At 42.1% G+C, this 13,689-nt stretch overlaps 1 protein-coding gene across 2 annotated transcripts in view; it reads right to left on the bottom strand.

The window, feature by feature from the left end:
- kif13ba (kinesin family member 13Ba) overlaps nt 1-13,689 on the bottom strand; it is a 98,597-nt gene that overhangs the window by 49,203 nt on the left and 35,705 nt on the right. Inside the window, exons 5-8 of one of the 2 annotated variants that reach the window (XM_080730735.1) lie at nt 10,433-10,525; nt 7,673-7,853; nt 5,914-6,001; nt 3,038-3,172 (exon numbers count right to left, since the gene is read on the bottom strand). In XM_080730735.1, the coding sequence (XP_080586861.1) occupies nt 3,038-3,172; nt 5,914-6,001; nt 7,673-7,853; nt 10,433-10,525 (497 nt within the window). Of the gene's footprint in view, nt 1-3,037; nt 3,173-5,913; nt 6,002-7,672; nt 7,854-10,432; nt 10,526-13,689 lie in introns of those variants that run through there. The other variant, XR_013962221.1, reaches the window with a different exon arrangement.

Here is a 13,689-nt window from a genome sequence, read left to right as displayed (position 1 = left end):
TGTATGTACCGGTATGTAGGTAGGTAGGTAGGTAGCTGTGTGTGTTTGAGCCTGGCTGTTAATGATGGCAACGTCATCATTAACAGCCAATGAGGGACCAGCATTCCTGGTGATGCCAGTGGTGAGGTCAGCAGAGTTTGGTATATATCAGGGCATTCCTGGTAATGTCATCATTAACTGCTAATGAGGCCAGCAGAGTGCACCTCATGGTGTGCTCTGATGGCAAGTTGGCACCTCAACAGAGTGCAGTTCTAGTTTGTTTTTGTGGCATTTCTAAGCCAATAATTTGATGATAATTAGGAGACACAATCAATAGCAAATAAGTAATTTTTTGGGTGAACTACTCCTTTAAGTTAAAGCACTAAAAAGTTCAGATGTACTTTAAGAGTCAGATGATTAAACTTTGGCCAATAGATAAACTTGCCCTGGACCTGTACAGTATGTACAGTATTCATGTTGTGTTACTAAAGCAGCATCATTGATAAGAAGAAGCTATTGAACGGCTCCTTCTCTTCATTATCAGCTCCCCCACCAGCCTTCTTCCCAGATCACTATGTTTCACTACGATGAGACAGCAGACACAAACAATCCCTGTGCTGGGCTTGGCAATCTGGTTGTCTGATTGACCAACTGACTGACTCAACGACTGCCTTACATATTGACTGACTGTCTGTCTGGTGGCCTGGTTGGCTGTCAGACGCTCTGAGGCTCTGGCAAAACGCCCCAGCTCCCTCTGTGTTGGGATAATGGGCTGGGTCAGCTGACTGACTTGCTGCTTCAATGAGTACTGCAAGTCTGGCTGACTGGGGAAAACAGGGGAGGCTAAAGGCTAAAATCCTTCTTCATCGAATGACTTCATAGAAGACCTTTTCAGCAGAACATGTACTTTTTTTCTCCATCTATGAATAGGTCTTAACTCGTATACTTATCGGACTGCAGCTAAAACTGAGCAGGATGTGTCAATGACTTTGTGAGAATTTAACAACGACTGACTCACTAGTCCTGCCTCATGGACTAACTGGCTGGCAGTAGTGGAAAAAAGTACTCACAGTAAAATTATCAATACTGCAATATAGAACGTGAAAGTCCGGAATTCAAAATGTACTTGAGTAAAAGTGTTGGTATCTAAATGTACTTAAAAGTACCAAAAGTAAAAGTACAAAATGTTTGAAAACATTTATTTATTTTCAAATAGCCAAGGTTTAAAATAGGACTAAAGTGGTTCATGTATGTTTTATAATATTACGATTTATATCTGTAAAGTAACTAGTAACTAAAGTTTTCAAATACATGTAGTGGAGTAAAATTACAATATTTGGATCCGAGATGTAGTCCGAGAAAGTACAAAATACCTAAATATTGTACTTAACCACAGCACTTAAGTAAATGTACTTCGTTACTTTACACCACTGCTGGCCGGTGTAAACAGAGCAAATAGACACACACAGCAGATCAGATGACAGATTTGAGTGACATGGCTGTTAATTATTAACAGTATTTCCTGCTTTTAGACCGCACAGTGTCCCGGGGCGGCCGCCATGGAAACAAGTGCTCAGGACCTTGTACTGGCAAAGTAGGACAGGCTAGAATAGAAGGACTGACCAACTTTCCAACTCCAGCTACAAACACTACTACACTCTGTACTGCAGGCTTGACACAAAGTCCCTCGAGATGAGAGATAGTTAGGGCTGTCGCAATTATTTGACATAATCGTCTAATCGCAAATTATTTGACATAATCGTGATTATTTTTCATAATCGTCATAAAGGTTTCCATGTTGAAAGATCTTCATATATTTTCAAGTCAAAAATAGTGGAAATAGAAGATCTGTTATTTCCACTATCAATGTTCTTTTTTTAAGAATAAAGTTGTCAAATATGTCAGTAATTTCTTTGTATATTTAGGTTATGTGTCATATCTACCATGTGCAACTTCAGAGCCTAAAAGCCAAACAGAAATGTAATTGACAAAAACAGACCAATAATTAATTAATCCCCCACAGCAACAGTTTTATATCATTCCGACTACTTGGAGCATCAAAGATAGAGCCTGACTGATATTTAACCAAAACATTTATTTTATTTTTAAATTTTAAGTATTTTAAGTAGTGGTAAAAACATTGGTAATCGGTGGTCTAGGACTCTCTAAAATCGGGATCGGACCCGGACATTTGGCATCGGTTGGGCTATAATCGAAGACAATTGAAGAAGTTGAGGGTATTGTAGTAGAAAACAATGAATGACTCAGTAGTAGCACAGGTTGGGAAGAATATCTAGGTCACGCAGGAGAGCAAGGAAGGATCACCACAGCTAAAATAAGATGCTTCTAAGGACCAAATGAAAAAAGTGCCACCACCGCAAGAAACTAACAATAACATAGACGGTGAAGCACAGATACTTTTAACCTGACCCAAATAAAAATCAGACAGTGTTGCAGCTGAGCTTTTAAATGAGTTGCGGAAACATTAACAATAAACCAAACTGAAAGAATGCAGGGTACAATCGGTACATGGAATCTGGCTGTCAGGATATGAAGCACATGTTAAAGCCACAAGTAAACGGAGTTGTGGGTTTTTTAGCCAAACACTACAGGTCTTTAAGTCTGAACATGTGTGTGTGTGCGTGTGCGTGTGCGTGTGTGTGTGTGTGTTACCCCAGACTGACAATCTTTCTGTGTAGAAATGGGCAATATCATCTTTATCACAATATTTTATTTCCCAATGCTGCTATCTATACTCCAGGTTGTAGTATCGCAAAACTTTTGGAGAACAAAAAAAAAGTTCTCATGCATAGAAAACAATGGTATAAGTCCGGTCGTGACACTCCACTCCTCTAGATGTCGCTGTACTATAGCGACATATATCACAATTCATATCGCAATGTATCGCATGGCAATATATCGTGATACAATCGTATCGTGACCCAAGTATCGTGATACGAATCGCATCCTGAGATTCTAGCCAATATCCATCCCCATTTCTGTGCGTGTGTGTGCGTGCGTGCATGTGTGTGTGTGTGTGTGTGTGTGTCTTACTTACCCCAGACTTCAGGTCTTTCAGTGTGTGCGTGAGGATGACGTTAAAGACAGCGTGAGACCGACTGCTCTCCTCGTTCATGTTCGTGGCGGCGACGGTACGAGACTTGTTCCCCTCCGACATCAGAGACTCGATGTCCTGTCAACACAGAACACAATACTGATACACATGACAATAAGTCATCGTCATTAACATTCACTATCATTACAGTTAGGATGGAGACAACTACCCAGTGTTGTCTACTGTTCACTTGCCCAAGACTCTTTTTGCCCTCCTGGCCCCCAAACTGTGGAATAAACTTTATTCAGACTCCACCTTAGCCCATAGCACTTACCCTAGCACTTGCCTACCCTCAAATGACCATACATGTAAATTTAGATAGCATTTTATTTTAATGTTATAATTTGTTATGAGGTTTTTACTGAATAGGTGCTTGGTCTACCCGTTTTTCTTAGATTTGCCTACTATTTCTTTCCATTTGATGTATTGATGTTGATGTACTGATGTATTACCTTGCTTATTGTAAATCGCTCTGAATTAAGAGCATCTGCTAAATGCTTAAATTGTAAATTGTAAACTGTTAATCTTGACAGCAAGTTCTTTAGGTCTATTTTAATCATCTGAAATGGTTTGGTCTTAGTCTAGTCTTTTTAGTCGACTAAATTAACACTGGTTGCGAGCAGGAATGAAGGGCCCATAATCACACTAAGAACAAGAGGTTTTGTCAAAGCTGTCATCTGTATAATTATACAGAAAAGATAAAAGAATGGCTGCTGATAAGATTCTGAATCTGCTAAGGTTGAAGCTGACTTGGTAAAACATTAAACAAGGACAGCAACATTGGAAGACAACGTGATTGATCTTAAAAGTCTTATTTTGGATGGTCATCTAATGGATGGTATTTTTATAGCGCTTTTCTAAGCAAGTTGCGAACTCAAAGCACTTTACAATGGTCCATTCATTCATACATTGGAAAGTGAAGCGGCGAACAGTCAACGCCAGCGTCCTCACTTCCCACATTCACCAAAAATAGCAGATCTACAAGCTCACAACGCGTCACGTTGTCAAAAAATCATAGCGCTCAAGGATATGTCACGGAACAGATGATGTATTCTTAATCGAATTCCAGATGAGTGGCACATTAAAATGTGACACTTTCTTGCTAGAATCACAGAAACGTAACTTGTAGGAACTTGTATAACCGGGTCCGGGATGTCTTGTTTATGACTGTTATATGCCGTGTGCTAAAACAGATTATATATGCACTGCAAAATCCTGAGAGTTATTGTAATTCTGAACAGTGTAATATCAGAACCTGTAAAGGTCAGAGGAGTTACAGGAGTTTGCTGTACTACTTACTACTTGATTAATCGATAATCAAAGTCTAAATATAAATATATACAATTATAATATAATTAACTCTTTGCGTGCCAGCGCCCTCTAGGGGCCAAAGAATGCCAGCGCATCTCTCATAGGCGAGCGCTTTAGCTTCCAGGACTTCAGCTTCCAGGACCTGACGTGCTCACGTTGATGCACGGCATGGAAATGTACCGGATGAAGATGCTAACAGAATGGCTATTCCCATTTTGTCATCTAAAAGATCATTTTTGGGCGATTTCGCCGTAAATAAACCTTGCGCCGCTTTCCTAAAACACAAAAAAGAGATATAAGCCTTTAAAGATGCGGTCTTTCATTGGATTAGGCGGAGATTGGCGATTGCGTTCGCAAATTACGGCCGGCCGGGACGTTGTTAGCTTTCGGCTAGTAGCTACAAAAATCAAGCCAGGCTTCAGAAGGCCTCTTATCATTTTATTCATTTAATTGAATAAAGCCGAACTACTTCGGGATCGGCACACTTGTGTACTCATCGGAAGCGGCGCCGAACATCGGGTGAACATTGGGGAGCTCAAAAATGTATTTTAAACCATTTTTAATGGAATATATCGTCGGACAGAGTAGAACGGCTAGCTGGCTAGCGGCTAGCGAGCCAGGACCACCCACGACTCTACAAGCAGCTCGGGGTAAGTGAATTAATAAAAAAAAGATTGTATTGGATTGAAATAAAGCCGAACTAGTTCGGGATCGGCACCAGATGAGTTAATAATGCTGTGCATATAAGATTACTAGCCCTTACCCGTTCAAAGATATGAGCTCCAAAATGATGTGCAGTGTGTGGGTTATGGGATGTGCACTGTGCATACAGTATATAAGGGATGGAAAGTAACTTTAACTGGTGCTTGCATGATAATATGTAGGAGCATCAATGTAAGAAATACCCGTTTCGTTTAATGGTTCCCCCCCCCCCCCAGCCCGCCCGCCCACCCGCCTGCGCACACACCCGCCTGCCTGCACACACACACACACACACACACACACACACACACACACACACACACACACACACACACACACACACACACACACACACACACACACACACACACACACACACACACACACACACACACACACACACACACACACACACACACACACACACACACAGCTGGTTAAACATGTTGCCTCATGCTAGATGCAGAATAGATTAGCCTCAAGCTAGATGCAGAATAGATAGTAGATACACCATAAAAATGCTAATATACAGCATACAATTTGTGAAAGTGACAAACGGGCTTCACAGTTATGTTAGGTGTGTTCATATGCTAATTGTGATGCGATTTCAGATCAATTGCTCCAGCCACTGATGAGAAACGCTGTTTCAGACAGACAGACAGACAGACATTCGCAAAATTATAGTATAGATATCATGTAATCATATAAATACAATATGTTGTTCAGTATATCTGACGGCATAATAAATGGAAAGTGTGTACATAAGCATTAGACATGAGAGCCAAGCTGAGCTCCTTAGTCCTTACCTTATAGCAGGCCACAGCCAGCCGAGACAGGCCGTCCACATACGGCCCCAGGACCTTATGTTCCCTCACTCTCAGGGCCTGTCTGCTCCTGGAGAAGACACATGAAAACACGGTTTAAATCACACTTCCACACGTCCATTCAGAAAAAGTAAAAATGACTTGTTTTTATAGTATGTGTGATTCCTCAATGTGTACGGCCTATATGTATTAGTTGCGAAATTACTAAACAATACACAGGTAAGATTAAACAGGAGAGGGTTGTTGACTGACAGTGCATCATTTTGTTATCGTCATGGGGATCTGTGACATTATGGCTACATCTCACTGACAATGTTGTCTCCCCTAAGCTCATGTTTTACATTGTATCGCTCGTCACTTGAGATGTCAATAGCCCCAAGAACCAGTCCATCTAATAAAACCAGCCGTACCCCATTAAACCCCTCCTAGAGACGGAGCTTCATCGTTCTGCACTACATGGCTACCGCTCCATATGGCTGTCAGATGGCATGCCGCTGGACTGGCCGATTTAACAAGGTCAAAGGTCATGTGGGGACAGGGGCAAGGTCAGGGGTCAGTGGTGTCTGGGTTCAGGGGGCCCTTTGCTGACAGAAACACAAAGGCCCCTGCGGATGGGGGCCCCCCAGGGTCCTGATTTACTGACGCCCAGGCTGGACATGAACTCTGAGGAGACACTGACCACTTTTCTATTAGCGAGCAGAGGGCAGGAAACCAAATCAAACGAAATCCATAGCGACAAACCTCATCTGTATAGCATCTTTCATACAGAGAATGTTAACTTGAAGTTCTCCCCTATACTGACTGAATTTATATATACGAAAAGTGAACTTTTGGCTGATAATGGTGAAACTGTGCTCTGAAACAACAACGGCCCACTGGCGTCCTGATTTACGGCCTGCCTGCTGGACATGAACTCTGTGGACATCAGCCAGCTGCCTGTCCCTGTGACTGTCTGCACTAGTGAGAGGAGAGGAGACGGGAGTGTTGAGTCAAATCAAAGAATGTAAAAACGGAGCCTGATCCTCTATTTTGACAGTTTATCGATATAGCTTACTGAAGAAGAGACAAGTGTTACCATTTGGCATCCTTGATTGAAGTACTATTAACCGTGGATGACATTAAGGTTTATAGTTTAAATAGTCGCTCTATAGTTTACTAGTGACCTTTCTATGCTTATTGTAGCTCCCTTACTAGCTACAGCTGACTAGTGTGTGCACCATCACGCACCCTCCATTTCAAACAGTTAAAGGTAGGGTAAGTGATTTAATTCAATTCAAATAATAACAAAATGGTTTGATGGTCTGATAGTACTAGTTACTATAGTGTGTTTGGTCCATATTTGGACTTCAGCCTTATTCCCTGTGAGGAGAAAAAAGCAGTTTCAGCTTAAATGAAATCACTTACCCTACGTATTATTTGGATTTCACGTAATAGCACAGTCGTTCTCAAAGTGGATTCCAGGGACTGAGTAGGTTCCTTTAGGGGTGTCTAAATTGACCCATACAAGTAGTAACTCTGACAGAGTACAAATGGGTTAATTTGGTTCCATTTGTACTGTACACTGTCAGAGTTAAGGGGAGACCTTGAAATTTGAACGTTTGAGAAACACTGTAATAGCATAAGCCAGTAACAAGTGTCTCATTGACCTTCGATATGAAGAAATTATCTTCTGGAACCAACATGGCTTTCAAGAGGTCAGATTTGGGGTGTGGAAAGGCGAGGAGAGGGTTGTGTGTCGTACCCTTTGGGGTCCAGGAGGTCTCGGACCTTCTCGTTGTAGATCTCCATGTAGGAGACCTCCACAGTGAAGCTGTTCTCCTCTCTCTGCTCCAGCACCGTGCGCTCAAACAGAGCGCTGCACAGCCTGGGGATCAAACCGGGGTTGTCCACTGAGCCCATCATGGTGTACGACTTCCCCGAACCTGGAAGATAAGACACACACGTTATGGGTTGGCACGATAATCGTTATTATCGTTTATCGTGATAAAAAAAAAACACTCACAATAATCGTATGGTGGTGATTTACATTCATCGTGAAATTACCCTCAGTCAAGGATTTGGATCAATTCACCTTTTATTTGCCAGGCTATATCTGGTACCACTTAAAAAAATCTCCAAATCTCTTTGGCCAAAAATAGCCAATGTACAAGTTCACAACATCACGTTGTTGTGAGCTTGTAGATCTGCTATTTTTTTGGCAAATGTTCCACCCCAGAATTATGGACGTTGGGGATATTTTGATTATCACGATAATTATTGTAAATTGCAGTTTCTTTGGTCACAATAATCGTGACATGAAATGTTCATACCGTCCCATCCCTACGGACATTATGCATGCACATTCAAGCCCATGCACGTATCGACAGACATACAACCATACAGACATGCACACACTCACAACATACAGTAGTAGAGGTGTGCATTGGCACTACCCTCATGATTTAATTCGATTACGATTCACCAGGTAACGATTTGAATCTACGATGCATCACACTTTTCTATACCAGTAAGATGCATAAGGGTGACAAGCAACCTCGCGCCATGTCTTGGCCATCTGACCTAAATATGGGGATGCCCATATATGGAGGCCACATCGGCCACATACCAGTACCACACTAACAGAATCCATATATGGCCAACACAGATGGCCAAGACAGCCCATATCTTTGTGGCTGGTTCTACAAACAGGGATCTCCATACCTCAGGGATCTCCATATATGGGCATAAAAGGGATTCTGTGATTGTGGTTCCCCTGACATCACAGTGATGTCAGAGCAGCAAACCCATAGATCATAAAAAAGCGTACATGTCCAGATGGAGACATGATGTGCCGTTTCACATAACACATGAGTAAGATGCCTAAAGGCGAAAAGCAGGGCGAGGTCGCGCCATCTGTCTTGGCCATGTATGGATTCTGTTAGTGTGGTTCTCCTAACAGGGCATCATCTGGGATACGATCCCTTTTATGCCCATATATGGAGATCCCTAACAGAATCTGTTTTATGGAGATCCCTGCTCTGAGTCTGAGTATCTGACATCACTGTGATGTCACCTGTTTATGCCCATATATGGACATCACTGTGATGTCACCTGTGATGTCACAGTGATGTGTCAGGGGAACCACAGTGTCAGGCGTTACCCATCCGGATGGACGTCCGGAAAGACACGGACAAGCTGTGACGGGTCTGATAGTAAACTGCGACCTACAGTCGCAATTACTGCACAACATGGCAGATTTCAGTCAATACAAGCCGTCAGATATACTGAACAACATATTGTATTTATAATTATGATTACATTACATAATCTTATATGCACAGCATTATAATTATATTATAATTGTATATAATTATATTTAGACTGATAATCGATTATGTCAAGTTTCTGCACTGAATTGTGACGCATTGCTGAATCGATTATTTTTGACACCACTACAACAGTGAGTGTTACTGTTATGGAGCAAAGCAAAACACAGTTGAATTGAGAGTGATGTTTTTAAGTAGAAAGACCTGGCCAAGAAATATTCATCATATGGGCACTTTCCAAACATTTCAAAAACATATTTCTTATCTACTGGAAACCAATTATTACATATTCGGCTGTACTAAAGTGTCTCAAGAAGGATGTGTTGGCTCCCACTCAAATGCTTGCACTCAACAGTCTGTACATTTGGAAAATCAATTGAAAGTGGGTCAAAAATAAAGCAGATCACATCATTTCCTCACAGTTTTGCCTTTGCAATCACATAAATAACTCCTACTGAAATCCAAATAGTGGAAGCCTATAGCTATCTATCTAGCTGCTGAGGAGAAATTAAATGAAAAACAATGACAGCACATTTTTGTGCTCATTGAGTAGCCAGTTCGTCACCATGTCAGCCAGTGTTTTTCTGTCATAACATGGGACAATACAGGGTCTATATCTACTATATAGAACATAACAAGAGTGCTTACATAGCACACTCCAGAGTGTTAACTTAACTCTGGGAGAGTTCGATTGGACCCACAGGGATCCATGTTTACACTCTCAAGTGTTAAACAGACTGGTGTTTATTTTTTTTATCTGCCCCGGGCAGTCGGGCAACCTTTAGTGTCAATCCCTTCATATGACACCTTCACAACATGCGTTTCCAGTTCAAACCTACGGTGAAAGGAAACTCTTTGGGAATATGAACTACTGTAGAACAGGAAACAGGTGTGTGCCACCTTCTGAAAACTGGGACTACAGCTTCTGCACAGAGCATATTTCTCACCCCTCAGCATATGAGGGTCATTATTGCCCTTCTCACCATTCCAGAATGTGTAGAGGACTACAGGTGTGTTTCTATTTAAATTCTAGACAATTCGTTGGTGTACCACGAGTGGAACAGGCCTTAGTTCCAGGATCAGAAACATACCAATCAGCCAATAATAAAGGAGTAATAGCGTCAAGACTCATTTGAATGATGGTACAAACATTGTATAGCGGTATACAGGCATTGTAGCATTGATGAGTACTGTACCTGTCTGTCCGTAGGCAAATATACAGGCATTGTAGCCAAGGAAGGCATTGTGAAGAAGACTCTGTCCAAGGCACTGGAACACTACCTCCTGACCTGCAAAAAGACACGTGCACACATACACACAGAGATGTTAAACAATTACCCTTTCAAATTTCAATTAAATACATTTTAGGTTTTTCATGAAGATTTGGATCAAAAGAAAAAGATGTCGAGACGTTTTCTATCAACCACACAAACCTCTCTCTCCCTGTTCCCTGTCCATTTCCACAATATACTTTCAATAAAGGCAGAAAAGCCTAAAGAAAGATCTTTAGGCTCCTAACCTGTTTATGTCGGAATAAGCGACCATTCTGCTGAAATAAACATACATACTTCATTTCTTCAATTCTGTAAAGAAAGTATTCGAACATCCACTGCAGGTGTGTTGGACAATGAAAACTGAAGCAAACATGAAAAAAACTATCCTGCACACTGCTATTGCTAATTTTTTACGTTTCAGTTCCACTGGACCTTCATCAAGAGTCACTTACTCACTCTTGATGAAGGTCCAGTGGGAAAGACACGTCTGTCAATAATGAGCAAGAGCAGTGTACATGAGTTTTTGTTCATGGAAACAGGTTTTTCAATTTTCTTTTTATCAGGACCTTCTAGCTGTCAGGGGACAGCACTACCGACTGCGCCAACTTGCCCTTAGTTTTATTTTTTATTCTAGTTTTAAAATTAGGCCCAGAGGAAAAAAGAAGAGGACCAAGTATTTGACCCCTGAGGGACCCCGGTCAATGTAGGGTAAAGGCTTTAAGGCAGCGGTTAAAGAAGTCGTTTCATCATTTTGACAGTACACTGGAGACAGATCATTAAGAGACATCAGAGAGGGTCGGGGGGGGGGGGGGTTGGCGGGGTCTGTCCGTGTGGTAGACATGAGCCGTCACAGCATCCCACCAGGATTAGTCAGGAGTTTTAATTTAATCAGCGTTTTACTGTTGCTGTAAACTATATGCAGGGTTCTCATGGTGGCCTCCCGTGGCCTCAAGCGCACAGAGACGACAGTTATCCGCTGTGGTCATCGATCGCAACGGCAATGAAGCGGCAGTAGATTTTCAAAGTCGGAACACATGGTGCACATCTTGAATCAGCATGTGCTGTTAGCAGCACGCTCTTCCCAAGTAGGAGAACGGTTAAGTAAACAACCGACGGCTTGTTATTTATTATGCCGCCTAAACGTGATACTGGTACAAGTATCTTTTAAAATATATTATCATCATTATGGATATTAAGCAGTGTAGGACAGAGGTCTTCAACAGGGGGTCCGGGACCCCTAGGAGGTCCTCCGAGTTACTACAGGGGGGGCCACCAAATCTTTGTGTGATAGGATAATGTTTTTTTTACATTAATCACTGGAACCCTAGCATCTCTATTCTAGTGGAACATTTTGCGAGGCGTTATGAGCTTGTAGATCGGCTATTTTTTGGCACAGAGGATTGTGTAGAGGGACAAGAAGAGCAGTACTAGTAGGTATTGACAGTTAAATGTATGAACATACACATTAATTCAACCTACACAGATGATACCGTGCTGTCAAACTAATCTAAGCTGTATAAGAAACGATGAACATCTGCAACACAATCTTATATGATATGTAGAGGGGGGTCTCTGCTTCATCTCTCTCTCTAAGCGAAGGGGTCCTTGGCCTGAAAACGTTGAAGACCCCTGGTGTAGAGTTCGGGCCGATGCATGGCCCTCACACCTACGTTATGCTGATCCGACTATAATTAATGCACATTCAAGCTACAACCTGGGATTTATTTCAATGAATAAACGTAGTAATTTTAATCCACCTGAATGGTTTACTTTTAAAACACAGAATGGGCTGGCACCTCAGTACCTCTCTGACCTCTGCCGCCCTCCTAGGGCGGCATAGCTCAGGGGTAGAGGAACCGTTATTAGAGCACGAAGGGTTCCCAAAGGGTTCCTAGTTCGATCTCCGGGCTCCCCCTGAGTTAATGTCGAAGAGTCCTTGAGCAAGACTCTGAACCCCTAATTGCTCCCGGTGAGCAGGTTGGTACCTTGCATGGTTTCCTCCGCCACCGGTGTATGAATGTGTGCGTGAATGGGTGAATGTAATGCACAATCTATGTAAAGCGCTTTGGATAAAAGCGCTATATAAATGCACCATTTACCATTTAAGATCTGCAACTCAGAAAAAAACGTATTGTCCCAAAGAAAAAGTTGAAATCTAGAGGAGACCGTGCCTTCCCGGTTGCAGCCCCTAAATTATGGAACGAGCTACCTTTCCATATCAAAACGGCCCCTACTGTTGAAGCTTTTAAATGCCGCCTTAAGACCCATTTTTATAATTTGTTTTTCTCCTGCAGATTTTTGTCTCCACCAGCCGAAGGCATGGGGGAGAGTATGTTTTCCCCTCCGTCCGTCCGTGTGTCCGTCCGTGCGTGCGTCCGTCCATTCGTGCGTCCTCGCAGTTTGTGAGCACCTAATCTCAGTCGCCGTTGGCACGGTCGCTGCCAAAGTCAACACACACATTCCCTGGATGCCAATCTAGAACCTCTGCCGTAAATTTTTCAAATGGGCCTTTTCTAGCGCCACCTAGTGGCCGATATTCGCAAAACACATTTCTGTGCACTACTCTTACAGATTTTGGCCAAAAATCCTACAAATCGGTAGGCAGTATCTCGACAGTCATGGGATCGACACGGATCTGTCCGATTTTGCATATTCCAACCTGATTGGCTAAGATTGGCTTCCAAAGTTTATAGGATTGAGCCGTTTTTAACAAAATGCCTCAAATCACAAACGCAAAGTGCAATTATCATGAAATCGCGCACACACGTTCCTACTAGGCCGAGGAAGAAATGCCACTTAAATCTTTTTAAATCAGGCCGATTTGTGGTTTTATCTATAACTCCACCGATCAGTTTCAAACTTTGTAAGCGCACTCCTTAGAGGCTAAGGATAAACCTTTGCCCTGCATTTTTCACATCAGCCTTTTATAGCGCCACCTTTGGGCCGACTTATGTAAAACACATTTTTGGATATTACTCCTTGAGATTTAATCCAAAAATCACGCAAATCGGTACACAGTATCTCTATAGTCATGTGATCAACTCCGATCCATCTGATATTTCATATTCCATCCTGATTGGCTAATATTAGCTTCCAACGTTTGCAGGATTGCTCAGTTTTTGAACAAAATGCCTCAAATCATCAACGCAGCTTGCAATTACCGTGAAATTTGCCACACA

Source organism: Nannobrachium achirus, assembly GCF_963921795.1.
Source record: "Nannobrachium achirus genome assembly, chromosome: 7".
In the NCBI taxonomy this organism is placed as follows: Eukaryota; Metazoa; Chordata; class Actinopteri; order Myctophiformes; family Myctophidae; genus Nannobrachium; species Nannobrachium achirus.
Note: the sequence above shows the minus strand (reverse complement) of the source record. Positions and strands in the feature narration are given on the sequence as shown.